This window comes from Panulirus ornatus, chromosome 1 (assembly GCF_036320965.1).
Source record: "Panulirus ornatus isolate Po-2019 chromosome 1, ASM3632096v1, whole genome shotgun sequence".
In the NCBI taxonomy this organism is placed as follows: domain Eukaryota; kingdom Metazoa; phylum Arthropoda; class Malacostraca; order Decapoda; family Palinuridae; genus Panulirus; species Panulirus ornatus.
Genome location: NC_092224.1, coordinates 56,873,699 through 56,892,426, shown reverse-complemented (window position 1 = coordinate 56,892,426; position 18,728 = coordinate 56,873,699). Strand labels below are relative to the sequence as shown.

The following is an 18,728-nucleotide window of genomic DNA, read 5'->3' as shown; positions in this document are numbered from 1 at the left end:
TGCTAGTGGGGTCTTTATGGATATGCATGTGTGTGTGGTGGGTTGGGGCCCATTCTTTCATCTGTGTGGAGGGTGGCGGGGGGAATGGTGAAGGCAGCAAGTATAAATATGTACATGTGTGTTTGTAAATGTCGTGTATGTTTGTAAGTATATGTTGAAATGTATGGATATGTATATGTGTGTGGGGGCTTTATGGTATGCATGTGTATGTGGGTGGGTTGGGTCATTCTTTATTTTTTCCCCTTGCGCTCCCTCCTAATGCAGGAGAAGCGACTAAGTCAAATAATTTCTTTTATATACCCTGCACTGTCTCCCGCATTAGCGAGGTACGAAAGGGAAACAAAAAAGAACCCCCAAAACCCCCCACAAGCCAGGGAAACATACATACACGTCCATTACACACATATACATACCTTACATTTCAACGTATAACATCATCACAACGCTATACAATTCCCTTACAAAATTCATACTTGTGCCTTTATTCATCCCGTTGTACCCTGCCAAACGAAATGACAACCCCCTTTCCCCCCGCATGCGCACGAGGTAGTGTAGGAAAAGACAACAAAGGCCCCAATTTTTTCACATTCGTCTTAGCTGTCATGTATAATGCATGGGAAAACCCCGTCCCCTTTACATCCTGGCCCCACAAAACTTTCTATGGTTTACCCCGACAAAGCTTTTCACCCCCCTGCAGTTCAGGCCCAATCGCTCAAAATTTTTTCACCCCCTCTTTCCCTCCAATTTTTTCTCCCATTTCATTCCCTCCACCTTGAAATTATCCCTTTGTCAATCTTTCCTCATCACTCTCTCCAGTAATCAAAACCCTTTCAAAACACCCCCTTTTTGCTCTCTCAACCACACTCTTTTTTTTTCCCACATCCTCTTATTACATTACTTACCGTCAAACCATCTCACACCCATATTTTCCTCAAAAATCGCTTTTTACAATTCGCCTCTCTGCACAACTTTTCATGCCCCGCTTGCAACCAATAAAAATTGTTTGGAACCCCTATTTCCCTTTAAAAATAACCCCTTTTTGCTTTCCGGATAATGCTCTCGCCTTCCACACATTTTTCACGCTCCCAGAACCTTCATCTCCCCCCCCCCCTTGTGACTCACTTCCCCTTCCATGGGTTCCCCCGCTGCCTAATCCACTCCCGAATCTAAAAACTTTACTCCCCTTTTGTTTTTCTTCATTCAAACTTTCCTTCCAGTTTACTTGTCACTCAACCCTATTGTACCTAATAACATTGCTCTTATTCACATTTACTCTCAGCTGTCTTCTTTCATACACTTTACTAAATTCAGTCACCAGCTTCTGCAGTTTCTCACCCGAATCAGCCACCAGCGCTGTATCATCAGCAAAGAACAATTGGCTCACTTCCTAAGCTCTCTCATCCACAACACACTGCATACTTGCCAATCTCTCCAAAACTCTTGCATTCACCTCCCTAACAACACCATCCATAAACAAATTAAACAACCAATGGGACATCATGCACCCCTGCTGCAAACCAACATTCACTAAGAACCAATCACTTTCCTCTCTTCCTACTCGTACACATGCTTTACATACTCGACGTAGCAGCTAATGGAACCAAGGAAGCGTAAGTGAGTCATAGAGTGGGAGAAAGGGAGCAATGAACAATGTCTACAGAGAGAACATTATTCTGGAGGGCAAAAATGGGTATGTTTCAAGAAATAGTAGTTCCAGTAATATCATATGGTTACGAAGCATGGGCTATAGATTAGATTATGCAGAGGAAGGTGGATGTGTTGGAAATTAAATGTTCGAGGCCAATATGTAAGGTTAGGTGGTTTGATCAAGTACGTAATTAAAGGGTGAGAGAGATGTGTAGAAATAAAAAAAAAAGTGTGGGTGAGGGAGCTGAAGAGGGTGTGTTTAGAAAATGGTTTGGACATAAGGAGATAATAAGTGAGCAAAGGTTGCCAGAGAGATATAATGATCAGATATGGAGGGAACAAGGAAAACTGGGAGACCAATTTGGAAATGGAAGGATGGAGCAGAAAAATTTTGAGCAACCAGGACTTGAACAGGCACTTGGAAAGGTCAGATTGCTTTCCCTTGCTTTTATTTATTTTTTCTTACCTAAAAATTTTAATTGACATGGCTTCAGTTTGGTCTTACTTCTTCCTTTGTCTTACTGGCTTCTACATAGAATATGGACCAAAGGATGTAAGGGGAGTGGGGGAGGAAAGAGATGTATTTAGGAAAGTAGTGATGGTTTGCGTAAAAGATACTTGTGGCATGAGAAGCATGGGAGGTGGGCGGATGAGAAAGGGTGGAGGATGAAGAAATAAGATTATTTATCAGTGAAAGAGAAGAGAGAGGCATTTGGATGAGTTTTGCAGGGAAATAGTGCAAATAACTGGGAGATATATAAAAGAAAGAGGCAGGAGGTCAAGAGAAAGGTGCAAGAGGTGAAAAAGAGGGCAAATGAGAGTTGGAGTGAGAGAGTATCATTAAATTTTAGGGAGAATAAAAAGATGTTTTGGAAGGAGGCAAACAAAGTGCATAAGACATGAGAGCTAACGGGAACATTGGTGAAGGGGGCTAATGGGGAGGTCATGACAGGTAGTGGTGATGTGAGGAGATGGAGTGAGTATTTTGAAGGTTTGTTGAGTGTGTTAGATGATAGAGTGGCAGATATAAGGTGTTTTGGTTGAAGTGGTGCACGACGTGAGAGGGTTAGGGTGAATAATTTGGTAAAGAGAGGAGGTAGTAAAAAGTTTGCAGAAAATGAAAGCTGGCAAGGCAGCAGGTTTGGATAATATTGCAGAGGAATTTATCAAAAAAAGGGCGGTGACAGTTTTGTTGACTGGTTGGTAAAGATATTTAACGTGTGTATGACTCATGGTGAGGTGCCTGAGGATTGGCGGAATGCATGCATAGTGCCATTGTACAAAGGCAAAGGGTATAAAGGTGAGTGCTCAAATTAGAGAGGTATAAGCTTCTTGAGTATACCTGGGAAATTATATGGGAGGGTATTGATTGAGGGGTGAGAGCATGTACAGATCATCAGACTGGGTAAGAGCAATGTGGTTTCAGAAGTAGTAGAGGATGTGTGGATCAGGTGTTTGCTTTGAAGAATGTATGGGAGAAATACTTAGAAAAGCAAATGGATTTGTATGTAGCATTTATGGATCTGGAGAAGGCATATAATAGAGTTGATAGAGATGCTCTGTGGAAGGTATTAAGAATATATGGTGTGGGAGATAAGTTGTTAGAAGCAGTGAAAAGTTTTTATTGAGGATGTAAGGCATGTGTACATGTAGGTAGAGGGAAGTGATTGGTTCTCAGTGAATGTTGGTGTGCGGTAGGCGTGCATGATGTCTCCATGGTTGTTTAATTTGTTTATGGATGGGGTTGTTAGGGAGGTAAATGCAAGAGTTTTGGAGAGAGGGGCAAGTATGCAGTCTGTTGTGGATGAGAGAGCTTGGGAAGTGAGTCGGTTGTTGTTCACTGATGATACAGCGCTGGTGGCTGATTCAGGTAAGAAACTGCAGAAGCTGGTGACTGAGTTTGGTAAAGTGTGTGAAAGAAGAAAGTTGAGAGTAAATGTGAACAAGAGCAAGGTTATTAGGTTCAGAAGAGTTGAAGGACAAGTCAATTGGGAGGTAAGTTTGAATGGAGAAAAACTGGAGGAAATGAAGTGTTTTAGATATCTGGGAGTGGATTTGGCAGCAGATGGAACCATGGAAGAGGAAGTGAATCATAGGGTGGGGGAGGGGGCGAAAGTTCTGGGAGCATTGAAAAATGCGTGCAAGTTGAGAACGTTATCTTGGAAAGCAAAAATGGGTATGTTTGAAGGAATTGGGGTTCCAACAATGTCATATGATTGTGAGGCATGGGCTATAGATAGAGATGTTCAAAGGAGGGTGGATGTGCTGGAAATGAGATGTTTGAGAACAATATGTGGTGTAAGCTAGTTTGATCAGGTAAGTAATGAAAGGGTAAGAGAGATGTGTGGTAATAAAATGAGTGTGGTTGAGAGAGCAGAAGAGGGTGTTTTGAAATGGTTTGGTCACATGGAGAGAATGAGTGAGGAAAGATTGACAGAGGATATATGTGTCAGAGGTGGAGGGAACGAGGAGAAGTGGGAGACCAAATTGGAGGTGGAAAGATGGAGTGAAAAAGATTTTGAGTGATCAGGGCCGGAACATGCAGGATGGTGAAAGGTGTGCAAGGAATAGAGTGAATTGAAACGATGTGGTATACCGGGGTCGACATGCTGTCAATGGATTGAACCACGGAATGTGAAGTGTCTGGGGTAAACCATGGAAAGTTCTGTGGGACCTGGATGTGGAAAGGCAGCTGTGGTTTCGGTGTATGACAGCTAGAGACTGAGTGTGAACGGATGTGGCCTTTGTTGTCTTTTCCTAGTGCTACCTCGTGCACATGCGGGGGGGAGGGGGTTGTTATTTCATGTGTGGCGAGGTGGCGACAGGAATGAATAAGGGCAGACAATATGAATTATGTACATGTGTATATAAGTCTGTGTGTGTATATATATGTATACGTTGAGATGTATAGGTATGTATATGTGCGTGTGTGGACGTGTATGCATATACATTGGTATGTGGGTGGGTTAGGCCATTCTTTCATCTGTTTCCTTGCGCTACCTCGCTAACGCGGGAGACAGCGACAAAGTATAATATAAATATTTATTTTGTGGATTTGTTGTTTAATATGCACGTGTCAAACTATTTTGTGGGAATGACACACTATAATGATACAGTGGTATAGTCATGACTGATATTAATGATGACTAATGGTTTTCTATTCCTCATCTCGGTCTATCAATAATGCAAAAAGGTGTAAGAGAGGGCATAATGATCTTAAGAGCCAGATTCCAACTGCAGTACATAGGTATGATGGACATCAAAGTGCAGGCAATTCCCACAGAAATGTGAGCTCCCACTTGTCGTGGGATAGGTTGATGGTGTTAGCCCGGTGGTGGATAATGATTGCTTGAGGGATGCCCCATCTAATGATCTTTGGTGGCAGACACCTTGGTCTGTCAAAAAGGGTTGGTGAATGTTGTCTCATTCACACTAAATCATGAGAGTGCAGGGTGAATCCTGACCCATGTATTTCTAAGGAATTTCTCATGCTCATGGGACAGACTGCAAGCAAAGAAATCAATAAATCGACATTCACTGCAAATGTCTATGCTCACATGTTTTGACGTGCTCCATATTCCAAAAGTTAAGGATGTGACACTGTTAATAAGACTGCCATCACACTCTTTTTCTTTATTTACAGTCATATCACCAAGATTAAGGTGACCATAAAAGCAGGAACAACAACCTGGCTCTTCACTTTTCACCTGAATTAAGCATCACCTTTGAAGAGCTTGATGAAGGGTAATCATAAGAGTTTGCAAGTGAAACATGTGGAAACATATAGTAAAAGGAAACATCAGAGGTGTGGTGAAAGCACTGACATCTCTAAGTTAATAAAAGTAAAACTAGAGAGTCTGTAAACATCTACAATGAACCTGGCACTTAAAAAGAAATTCATCACATACACTCTACCATACAGTATAACAAGGTGCCCTAGATACAGAAAGACTTGAACCTTTCAAGCACAGTCAAGAACTAACCTGGATTGTAAACCAAACAGCAAAAGGAATGTTAGAGGTAGTCTCATCAGTGGGATACTGGCCAGGGGTGGCAGCACACTGCAATAGGAGAGCCACCACCTGCACCACTGTTGCCTGGTGCTCAGCCTGGAGGGCACATTGCAGTAGCAACCGGGAGTGACACTCAACCACAGAGGTGAAAAGACTGTACACCAGTGATGCCGTGTTCTGCAAAAACAGGGATTGGCCAATTGCTAAGGAATTATTTAAAATGTAAATATACTTGAAATGAATGAAACAAATTGGCAAAATACAGTAATATTGAAAACTTGTGTTGAACTATTCATGTCATAGAGTCAAAAGAACAACTCTAAATAGAACCAATGAATCTGCTGACCTCATCACTGGCCCGTTGTGCTTCCTCTAGTACAGGAGTAAGGCCAAGCATCTGCGTGACAAAGTCCATCACCGTGTTAGGAATGTTGTAGGTGCCTACATCTGTGACTGCAGTTCGTATAGCATCCATCACAGGCTGTTGTGAAAGGATTATCACAAGTCATCTACATGAATTATGCTGTATTAAATGATTATTTGTATGCAACACATACAGAAACACTAAAATCATTACTGTGAAGCCATACCTCAGTAAATGTATATTACCCATGCAATCAACATACAACTACGACATCCACAGATGAGCCTCACTCACTTCACATAGAAGGGCATAGTTGGAGTAGGGTATAAGAGCCACTAGAAGATCCCTTGTCTCAGAGAGGGGCAGGGAAAGCTTCAGCCAGGCGTTCAAAGTCTTGAGCACCACCTCCTTAATAACGTTGCTAACCTGTCCTGCCTGCATCACTTGGGAGATCAGGCTCAAAACTACACACATAAAAAATAAAACAACATTAAACCTTAGGAAGCACTTCAGTTAGGGTTCTTTAATGCAAGATAAAATTTCTGTACAGGTATCCTCTCATTTACCTCAATTTTGTTATAACAGAACCTAAAAATCAATGAACTATTTCACTTACTAGGAGGCTACAGCTAATTATACCAGAAATTTGATCCTAAAAAAAATTGAAAACAAAACTCTTAAAACCTTATTCAATTACTAACAAAAGAGAATAACAAAGACAATAATATAAAAAAAGAGGCCATTAGCCCTATAAACTACAGTACTGTCTATGAAAGATCCTACTGTACTATCATTACCATACATGACTCCATTCCCAAATTTATGGGATGGATCAAGTACGCAGCCTCCAAACATCAATCACATAATCCTCAACCCACTCCCAATGTCTCTTATCTACCTAAGGTTTACCGTAGTACATACAACAGAAAGAGATGATTTAGTGGGTAAGGCAGCTCATTCTACTGGTGCTCCTTCCCTCCCATTAACTCTATTACACCACTCTACAAAACTACCTTCAGTTCAACAGCCAACAGTCTCTGGTAAGTCTTGAAAATGTCATCATTATTCATACCTTTGTCATGTACATTATACAAAACCGCTGGAGTGCATGTGTGCAAATGAGACCACTGTTTGTTAGTTCCTGACAACACCTCGCTAAGGCAGAGGCAATTTAGCATAAAAATTGGTATATATAATTTTGTACCTTTTTATCATTACTAATAACTTATCAAAATTATACCATATGTGTGTTTATAACAGGTTTTTAGTGTTCCTAAAACTTTTCATCATGTCTTGGGACCAAAGTTTCTTCCTATTTCTGTGGGAACACATATCCAGTTACATAAAGGGATTCTAGGGTAAAACAACAGGAACATCTCTATTCTGTTAAGAAGGGGATACCTGTACAAACACAATTCTGAGAAACAAAATAAATTTCTTCTTACTTCCAAGCAACACCAATTACTATATGTGACTAACCAGCAACACAGAACAAAAACACTGCACAAAAGTCTTACAACATATCTTGCACAAAGACCAACAAAATGCCTTAAAGATAACCTTACATCAAATATTCTCACCTGACTGATGACCATTTCTGATTGCACCAGTGATGATCTGTTTGTCTTTACTGTTGATGCTCATGGCTTCTTGCATAGACTCAAGCTGTAAAAAAAAAAAAAAAAAAAAAAAAAAAAAAAAAAAAAAAAAAAACGATTTCTTGGATTAACAACGTTAACAAGGACAATCAATTATGCTGTAACATGCACTCTTAGCTACCAAATATTCTCATCTATTTTTTTTTTTTTTTTGCTTTGTCGCTGTCTCCCGCGTTCGCGAGGTAGCGCAAGGAAACAGACGAAAGAAATGGCCCAACCCACCCCCATACACATGTATATACATACGTCCACACACGCAAATATACACACCTACACAGCTTTCCATGGTTTACCCCAGACGCTTCACATGCCCTGCTTCAATCCACTGACAGCACGTCAACCGCGGTATACCACATCAATCCAATTCACTCTATTCCTTGCCCTCCTTTCACCCTCCTGCATGTTCAGGCCCCGATCACACAAAATCTTTTTCACTCCATCTTTCCACCTCCAATTAGGTCTCCCACTTCTCCTCGTTCCCTCCACCTCCGACACATATATCCTCTTGGTCAATCTTTCCTCACTCATTCTCTCCATGTGCCCAAACCATTTCAAAACACCCTCTTCTGCTCTCTCAACCACGCTCTTTTTACTTCCACACATCTCTCTTACCCTTACGTTACTTACTCGATCAAACCACCTCACACCACACATTGTCCTCAAACATCTCAGTTCCAGCACATCCATCCTCCTGCGCACAACTCTATCCATAGCCCACGCCTCGCAACCATACAACACTGTTGGAACCACTATTCCTTCAAACATACCCATTTTTGCTTTCCGAGATAATGTTCTCGACTTCCACACATTCTTCAAGGCTCCCAGGATTTTCGCCCCCTCCCCCACCCTATGATCCACTTCCGCTTCCATGGTTCCATCCGCTGCCAGATCCACTCCCAGATATCTAAAACACTTTACTTCCTCCAGTTTTTCTCCATTCAAACTTACCTCCCAAATGACTTGACCCTCAACCCTACTGTACCTAATTACCTTGCTCTTATTCACATTTACTCTTAACTTTCTTCTTTCACACACTTTACCAAACTCAGTCGCCAGCTTCTGCAGTTTCTCACATGAATCAGCCACCAGCGCTGTATCATCAGCAAACAACAACTGACTCACTTCCCAAGCTCTCTCATCCCCAACAGACTTCATACTTGCCCTCTTTCCAAAACTCTTGCATTCACCTCCCTAACAACCACATCCATAAACAAATTAAACAACTATGGAGACATCACACACCCCTGCCGCAAACCTACATTCACTGAGAACCAATCACTTTCCTCTCTTCCTACATATACACATGCCTTACATCCTCGATAAAAACTTTTCACTGCTTCTAACAACTTGCCTCCCACACCATATATTCTTAATACCTTCCACAGAGCATCTCTATCAACTCTATCATATGCCTTCTCCAGATCCATAAATGCTACATACAAATCCATTTGCTTTTCTAAGTATTTCTCACATACATTCTTCAAAGCAAACACCTGATCCACACATCCTCTACCACTTCTGAAACCACACTGCTCTTCCCCAATCTGATGCTCTGTACATGCCTTCACCCTCTCAATCAATACCCTCCCATTTAATTTACCAGGAATACTCAACAAACTTACACCTCTGTAATTTGAGCACTCACTCTTATCCCCTTTGCCTTTGTACAATGGCACTATGCACGCATTCCGCCAATCCTCAGGCACCTCACCATGAGTCATACATACATTAAAAAACCTTACCAACCAGTCAATAATACAGTCACCCCCTTTTTTAATAAATTCCACTGCAATACCATCCAAACCTGCTGCCTTGCCGGCTTTCATCTTCCGCAAAGCTTTTACTACCTCTTCTCTGTTTACCAAATCATTTTCCCCAACCCTCTCACTTTGCACACCACCTCGACCAAAACACCCTATATCTGCCACTCTATCATCAAACACATTCAACAAATCTTCAAAATACTCACTCCATCTCCTTCTCACATCGCCACTACTTGTTATCACCTCCCCATTTGTGCCCTTCACTGAAGTTCCCATTTGCTCCCTTGTCTTACGCACTTTATTTACCTCCTTCCAGAACATCTTTTTAGTCTCCCTAAAATTTAATGATACTCTCTCACCCCACCTCTCATTTGCCCTCTTTTTCACCTCTTGCACCTTTCTCTTGACCTCCTGTCTCTTTCTTTTATACATCTCCCACTCAACTGCATTTTTTCCCTGCAAAAATCGTCCAAATGCCTCTCTCTTCTCTTTCACTAATAATCTTACTTCTTCATCCCACCACTCACTACCCTTTCTAATCAACCCACCTCCCACTCTTCTCATGGGTGATTTGAATGCAAAGGTGAGTAATGTGGCACTTGAGGGAATAATTGGTATACATGGGGTGTTCAGTGTTGTAAATGGAAATGGTGAAGAGCTTGTAGAATTATGTGCTGAAAAAGGACTGGTGATTGGGAATACCTGGTTTAAAAAGCGAGATATACATAAGTATACGTATGTAAGTAGGAGAGATGGCCAGAGAGCGTTATTGGATTATGTGTTAATTGACAGGCGCGCGAAAGAGAGACTTTTGGATGTTAATAAGCTGAGAGGTGCAACTGGAGGGATGTCTGATCATTATCTTGTGGAGGCTAAGGTGAAGATTTGTATGGGTTTTCAGAAAAGAAGAGTGAATGTTGGGGTGAAGAGGGTGGTGAGAGTAAGTGAGCTTGGGAAGGAGACTTGTGTGAGGAAGTACCAGGAGAGACTGAGTACAGAATGGAAAAAGGTGAGAACAATGGAAGTAAGGGGAGTGGGGGAGGAATGGGATGTATTTAGGGAATCAGTGATGGATTGCGCAAAAGATTCTCATCTAATATAACCTAATATAACTTTGAGCTGTGGTTTCGGTGCATTATACATGACAGCTAAAGGCTGAGCATGAACAAATGTGGCCTTTGTTGTCTTTTCCTAGCACTACCTCATGCACATACAGAGGGAGGGGGTTGTCATATTATGTGTCGCAGGGTGGCGACAGGAATGAATAAGGGCAGACAGTATGAACTATGTATATGTGTATGCATGTATATGTCTGTGTGTATATATATGTATACGTTGAGATGTATAGGTATGTATATGTGTGTGTGTGTGTGTGTGTGTGTGTGTGTGTGTGTGTGTGTGTGTGTGTGTGTGGACATACATGTGTATGTGAGTGGGTTTGGCCATTCTTTCGTCTGTTTCCTTGTGCTACCTCATTAACGCGGGAGACAGCAACAAAGTATAATAAATAAATAAAATAATAATATACATGTTAAAAGCAAAAAAGACACCATGGTGAACAGCTCAAGTTGACATGATATCGATAGAAGTACAATATAAAATCATGTGAAATCATACATAAGAAAGTGAAAAACATGATGACAAAGGAAGGGGTTGGAGAAAGATCAAGAAAGAAAGGAAGTGACAGAGGCTTTGGGGTACCAGGGCCTAACTATTCAGGAGGGTGAAAGGTATTCAGTGGATAAAATAAAATGGACTGATAGAGTGTACAGGGGAGTGAACTGCTGCTAATGGGCTGAGCAAGGCATACAAGCAGTCAAGATGGAGAAGTCTGTGGGGCTCCACTTTTGGTGCAATGTATGTGACGGCTAGAAAATGGATATATGCAAATGAGGCCATAGTTCAGCAGTTTCTGACACTACCTGGCTAAGGCATGACAGGCAATTAGGTATACTGAAGGGGGAAAAAAAATCACTGAATCCTAAGGATCATCATTCCAATGTATATAATGGAGAAGCATTCTCAATGACATTATTTCTTGGATATATGTGATATGCGAGGGCTCCATTTGGATACCATCAACAGCTCTAATAATAACACAAATGAGGTATTAACAAGTACTGGTGATGTGAGGAGGAGATGGAGCAAGTATTTTGAAGGTTTGTTGAATGTGTTTGATGATAAGAGTGGCAGATACAGAATGTTTTGGTCGAGGTGGTGTACGAAGTGAGAGGGTCAGGGAGAATGATTTGGTAAACGGAAAAGAGGCAGTGAAAACTTTGTGGAAGATGAAAGCTGGCAAAGTGGTGGGTTTGGTATTGCAGTGGAATATATTAAAAAAGGGGTGACTGTGTTGTTGACTGGTTGGTGAGGATATTTAATGTATGTATGGCTCATGGTGAAGTGCCTGAGGACTGGCAGAATGCATGCATAGTGCCACTGTATAAAGGCAAAGGGGATAAAGGTGAGTGTTCAAATTACAGAGGTACAAGTTTGTTGAGTATTCCTGGGAAATTATATGGGAGGGCATTGATTGAGAGGGTGAGGGCACGTACAGAGGACCAGATTGGGGAAGAGCAGTGTGGTTTCAGAAGTGGTATAGAATGTGTGGATCAGGTGTTTGCTTTGAAGAACGTATGTGAGAAATACTTAGAAAACAAATGGATTTGTACATAGCATTTATGGATCTAGAGAAGGCATATGATAGAGCTGATAGAGAAGCTCTGTGGAAGGTATTAAGAGTATATGGGTATGTTTGAAGGAATAGTGATTCCAACAATGTTATATGGATGCAAGGAGTGGGCTATGGATAGGTTTGTGCAGAGGAGGGTGGATGTGTTGGAAATGAGATGCTTGAGGACAATATGTCATGTTGGGTGGTTTGATCAAGTAAGTAATGAAAGGGTAAGAGAGATGTGTGGTAATAAAAAGAGTGTGGTTGAGAGAGCAGAAGAGGGTGTATTTGAAATGGTTTGGCTACATGGAGAGAATGAGTGAGGAAAGATTGACAAAGCGGATATATATGTCAGAGGTGGAGGGAATGAGAAAAGGGAGACCCAATTGGAGGTGGAAGGATATAGTGAAAAAGATTTTTGAGTGATTGGGGCCTGATCATGCAAGAGGGTGAAAGGCGTGCAAGAAATAGAGTGAATTGCAACGATGTGGTATACCAGGGTCAACGTGATGTCAATGGATTCAATCAGGGCATGTGAAGTGTCTCGGGTAAACGACGGAAAGTTGTGTGGGGCCTGGATGTGGAAAGGGAGCAGTGATTTCAGTGCATTATACATGACACCTAGAGACTGAGTGTGAAGTAACATGGCCTTTGTTGTCTTTTCCTAGGGCTACCTTGCACGAAAGCGGGGGGAAGGGGGGTGTCATTTCATATGTGGCGGGTGGCAGCGCAAATGAATAAAGGCAGCAAATATGAATTATGTATATGAGTATATATGTATATGCCTGTGTATGTATATACATATGTATATGTTGAAATGTATAGGTATGTATATGTGCGTGTGTGGACGTGTCTGTGTATACATGTGTATGTGGGTGGGTTGAGCCATTCTTTTGTCTGTTTCCTTGCGCCACCTCGCTAACGCAGGAGACAGCGACAAAGTATAATAAATAAATAAATACATTTTCAAGTCATTCTTTTCCTTAACCCTTGAGCCTTGTTTCACTCAGAGCCAGAACATCCTAGTTTCTCTCCTAAAGCATCTCTCCTCTCTTCTCATCCTGGTTATATCCACATACATTTATGTGAGTAATGTGGCAGTTGAGGGAATAATTGGTATACATGGGGTGTTCAGTGTTGTAAATGGAAATGGTGAAGAGCTTGTAGATTTATGTGCTGAAAAAGGACTGATGATTGGGAATACCTGGTTTAAAAAGCGAGATATATATAAGTATACGTATGTAAGTAGGAGAGATGGCCAGAGAGCGTTATTGGATTACGTGTTAATTGACAGGCGCGCGAAAGAGAGACTTTTGGATGTAAATGTGCTGAGAGGTGCAACTGGAGGGATGTCTGATCATTATCTTGTGGAGGCTAAGGTGAAGATTTGTATGGGCTTTCAGAAAAGAAGAGTGAATGTTGGGGTGAAGAGGGTGGTGAGAGTAAGTGAGCTTGGGAAAAAGACTTGTGTGAGGAAGTACCAGGAGAGACTGAGTACAGAACGGAAAAAGGTGAGAACAATGGAAGTAAGGGGAGTGGGGGAGGAATGGGATGTATTTAGGGAATCAGTGATGGATTGCGCAAAAGATGCTTGTGGCATGAGAAGCGTGGGAGGTGGGTTGATTAGAAAGGGTAGTGAGTGATGGGACGAAGAAGTAAGATGATTAGTGAAAGCGAAGAGAGAGGCATTTGGACGATTTTTGCAGGAAAAAAATGCAATTGAGTGGGAGATGTATAAAAGAAAGAGACAGGAGGTCAAGAGAAAGGTGCAAGAGGTGAAAAAGAGGGCAAATGAGAGTTGGGGTGAGAGAGTATCATTAAATTTTAGGGAGAATAAAAAGATGTTCTGGAAGGAAGTAAATAAAGTGCATAAGACAATAGAGCAAATGGGATCGTCAGTGAAGGGCGCAAATGGGGAGGTGATAACAAGTAATGGTGATGTGAGAAGGAGATGGAGTGAGTATTTTGAAGGTCTGTTGAATGTGTTTGATGACAAAGTGGCAGATATAGGGTGTCTTGGTCGAGGTAGTGTGCAAAGTGAGAGGGTTGGGGAAAATGATTTGGTAAACAGAGAAGAGGTAGTAAAAGCTTTGCCGAAGATGAAAGCCAGCAAGGCAGCAGGTTTGGATGGTATTGCAGTGGAATTTATTAAAAAAGGGGGTGACTGTATTGTTGACTGGTTGGTAAGGTTATTTAATGTATGTATGACTCATGGTGAGGTGCCTGAGGATTGGCGGAATGCGTGCATAGTGCCATTGTACAAAGGCAAAGGGGATAAGAGTGAGTGCTCAAATTACAGAGGTATAAGTTTGTTGAGTATTCCTGGTAAATTATATGAGAGGGTGTTGATTGAGAGGGTGAAGGCATGTACAGAGCATCAGATTGGGGAAGAGCAATGTGGTTTCAGAAGTGGTAGAGGATGTGTGGATCAGGTGTTTGTTTTGAAGAATGTATGTGAGAAATACTTAGAAAAGCAAATGGATTTGTATGCAGCATTTATGGATCTGGAGAAGGCATATGATAGAATTGATAGAGATGCTCTGTGGAAGGTATTAAGAATATATGGTGTGGGTGGCAAGTTGTTAGAAGCAGTGAAAAGTTTTTATCGAGGATGTAAGGTATGTGTACGTGTAGGAAGAGAGGAAAGTGATTGGTTCTCAGTGAATGTAGGTTTGCGGCAGGAGTGTGTGATGTCTCCATGGTTGTTTAATTTGTTTATGGATGGAGTTGTTAGGGAGGTGAATGCAAGAGTTTTGGAAAGAGGGGCAAGAATGAAGTCTGTTGTGGATGAGAGAGCTTGGGAAGTGAGTCAGTTATTGTTCGCTGATGATACAGGGCTGGTGGCTGATTCATGTGAGAAACTGCAGAAGCTGGTAACTGAGTTTGGTAAAGTGTGTGAAAGAAGAAAGTTAAGAGTAAATGTGAATAAGAGCAAGGTTATTAGGTACAGTAGGGTTGAGGGTCAAGTCAATTGGGAGGTAAGTTTGAGTGGAGAAAAACTGGAGGAAGTAAAGTGTTGTAGATATCTGGGAGTGGATCTGGCAGCGGATGGAACCATGGAAGCGGAAGTGAATCATAGGGTAGGGGAGGGGGCGAAAATCTTGGGAGCCTTGAAGAATGTGTGGAAGTTGAGAACATTATCTCGGAAAGCAAAAATGGCTATGTTTGAAGGAATAGTGGTTCCAACAATGTTGTATGGTTGCGAGGCGTGGGCTATGGATAGAGTTGTGTGCAGGAGGGTGGATGTGCTGGAAATGAGATGTTTGAGGACAATGTGTGGTGTGAGGTGGTTTGATCGAGTAAGTAATGTAAGGGTAAGAGAGATGTGTGGAAATAAAAAGAGCGTGGTTGAGAGAGCAGAAGAGGGTGTTTTGAAATGGTTTGGGCACATGGAGAGAATGAGTGAGGAAAGATTGACCAAGAGGATATATGTGTCGGAGGTGGAGGGAACGAGGAGAAGTGGGAGACCTAATTGGAGGTGGAAAGATGGAGTGAAAAAGATTTTGAGTGATCGGGGCCTGAACATGCAGGAAGGTGAAAGGCGGGCAAGGAATAGAGTGAATTGGATCAATGTGGTATACCGGGGTTGACGTGCTGTCAGTGGATTGAATCAGGGCATGTGAAGCGTCTGGGATAAACCATGGAAAGCAGTGTGGGGCCTGGATGTGGAAAGGAAGCTGTGGTTTCGGGCATTATTGCATGACAGCTAGAGACTGAGTGTGAACGAATGAGGCCTTTGTTGTCTTTTCCTAGCGCTACCCCGCACACATGACGGGGGAGGGGGACGGTATTCCATGTGTGGCGAGGTGGCGATGGGAATGAATAAAGGCAGACAGTGTGAATTGTGTGCATGGGTATATACGTATGTGTTTGTGTGTGTATATATATGTGTACACTGAGATGTATAGGTATGTATATTTGCGTGTCTGGACGTGTGTATATACATGTGTATGGGGGTGGGTTTGGCCATTTCTTTCATCTGTTTCCTTGCGCTACCTCGCAAACGCGGGAGACAGTGACAAAGCAAAATAAATAAATAAATAAAGATGGTTATCTATCAAAGTAAAAGTTTAGCTGGAATTATGAGGACAGATAAAGTGAACAATGAAGACGTGAAGGATAAACAAGGAAAGAAATCAAAGGTACATGATGAAAGTCCTTCAGGATGGTATGGTCACACATAATACATGACATGATAGAATGGTCAAAAAGACCTGATATTATATCAGTGCAGCTAAGAGTACAAGGTGGAAAGGGAGACTGCAGAGGAGATAGATATATACTGCAAGAGAAATAATTAGGATTAGGAACTTTTCAGATGAGGATGCTCTAGGAATGACTTTATAACAGATAAAGAAAAAAATTGTACCTGACATGGTGTGACTGACAATAATGGTCTCATATGATGCATCAAATAAATTGGTATAAAAGTGAAATGAGTAAAATCCATATTTCACTTAAACACAATGGGTTAAGGCTGAGGATGTGTATGTATAATCTGAAGTTCAAGAAGCTAATAAAAAGGTTATAATGATAAAACTCATATTGGTTAAGCTAAAACCATCTAGAATGAAGGCATGTTGCAAACAAAATCATCAATGCTTTTTAATGGTGTAACTGACGATAATGGTCTCAAATGATGAATCACATAAGTTGGCATAAAAAAGTAAAATGAGGAATTTCATATTTCACTTAAACACAATGGGTTTAGGTTGAGGATGTGTATGTATAAACTGAAGTTCAAGAAGCTAATAAAAAGGTGATATTTATAAAACTCATACTGGTTAAGCTAAAACCATCTAGAATGAACGCATATTGCAAACAAAATCATCAATGTTTTTTAATGGTGTGACTGACAATAATGGTCTCAAATGATGAATCAAATAAATTGGCATAAAAAGTGTAATGAGGAATTTCATATTTCACTTAAACACAATGGGTTTAGGTTGAGGATGTGCATGTATAATGTGAAGCTCAAGAAGCTACTAAAAAGGTTATAGTGATAAATAAAACTCTCATACTGGTTAAGCTAAAACCATTTAGAATGAATGCATGTTGCAAACAAAAATCATCAATGTTTTTTAATGGCATCTCCATATAAGTTTTAGAAGCTAAGTTTATTGCATGCAGTGTGAAATGAGGATGGAATAACATGACAATGTGAGAGTGAAATATGGAACAAAGAAAATGGCTTTAAAAAATTCAATGGATGCAGTTACAGGACTGAATGGACAGAGGGAATATGATACACAATATACAAAAGATAAGAACAAAACATTCAAAAGGGGAACCTAGTAAATGAGTGTCAAGATGAAGGAGGACTTCAAGATAAGCACAGACAGGAATGCAATGAGGAGAATCAAGTGTCCTCCTTACTGGATAATGGAATATAACATTTAGACAGAAAATAAACACAAACAATGTGGGAATATCTGAAGAAAGTGAGCACATAAGAGAAAACTAGTTGAATGAACAAAGGAAAAAAAAGCTATAAAAAAATCTCAAAAATGACAGTAGCATAAAATACATGATATGACAGCTTTGAGAATGGCATGCACAATGTTACCAGACTTTGGAGTGCTATGAGAAAATGTGAACCATCAAGTATGGTAAAAAGTTTTTAATCATCTACTATGATTTTGAAGCACCTCACAAACTTTACTGACAAACATTATTGTGCATTTCCCTCACAATAGAGGCTTAGTGAAAAGTAGAATATTCATAAAGATACAAAAAGACATTATAATACTCACTTCCTCAGGTATTACAGTTAGTATACTAAATAGTAAGTTGAGTGCTGTAGATGGTTCTATGCCCGTTAACGTTCCTGGGTCAAACATGGTTATAATGTCTTGTATCGCTGTCGTCCAGTCCGACTGAATGGTGTGTATAACATATGCTCCTAACTGCAATGGTACAAAAACATGATTAAACAATGTACATGACAAAGGCAGACTAAGATTAAACAGTTTAAGTACATCAGAGAGCTGCTGATCTTTTGGGCAACTAACATAATTCCAGTCGTGTCTTCCTAACTTTAATCATAACTAGTGTAGTTAACATTTTACTAAAAAATTAAAACCATCATACTTACTGATTTTACTAATCTATTGAGGATAACTTTAGAATTACTATATTGCGCTATAAGGTTTAAAATCTTGATTTTTAGGGGTTCATATTCTTCTTTCGGTACTTCATGCCAGTATCTTGACACCTTCATATATACAGTATTTCCAGCAAAGAACTGTACTTCTTCAGGCTGAAAAGAAATTAAAAAAATCAATCATATAATCCTGTTCCATTCCCTGAGTGCATGTTTAGTTTCAGTAGCATAGACCTTCTCTTTGACAGATTACATATAATTATTGCAGATTAGAATTTAGCCACTTTTTGACATACATTGAGGTACATGAAAATTGTAGCAAATGTGCAAAATTCGAAAAGTCTCCCTTTACCCTAAGCTTATACAAGTCGCCTAAGATTAGATAATGGTCTACTGACCACTGTATTGGCTACTATCTATAATTGCAAATGTAAGCTAGTCTCCCCTAATACTATCCACACTTTCTTATCACTGTTGTACAAGGTGTTAGAAGTATGAGGCACACT

The 18,728-nt window shown here is 40.7% G+C and overlaps 1 protein-coding gene across 3 annotated transcripts in view; it reads right to left on the bottom strand.

Moving 5' to 3' along the window:
• The window catches only part of cdm (importin-13-like protein cdm), a 312,820-nt gene that overhangs the window by 184,320 nt on the left and 109,772 nt on the right, over window positions 1–18,728 (bottom strand). For all 3 annotated transcript variants that reach the window (XM_071662694.1, XM_071662684.1, XM_071662703.1), the window contains exons 3-8: window positions 18,214–18,378; window positions 17,873–18,025; window positions 7,605–7,689; window positions 6,319–6,488; window positions 6,007–6,141; window positions 5,631–5,837 (exon numbers count right to left, since the gene is read on the bottom strand). In XM_071662694.1, the coding sequence (XP_071518795.1) occupies window positions 5,631–5,837; window positions 6,007–6,141; window positions 6,319–6,488; window positions 7,605–7,689; window positions 17,873–18,025; window positions 18,214–18,378 (915 nt within the window). The remainder of the gene's footprint in view (window positions 1–5,630; window positions 5,838–6,006; window positions 6,142–6,318; window positions 6,489–7,604; window positions 7,690–17,872; window positions 18,026–18,213; window positions 18,379–18,728) is intronic.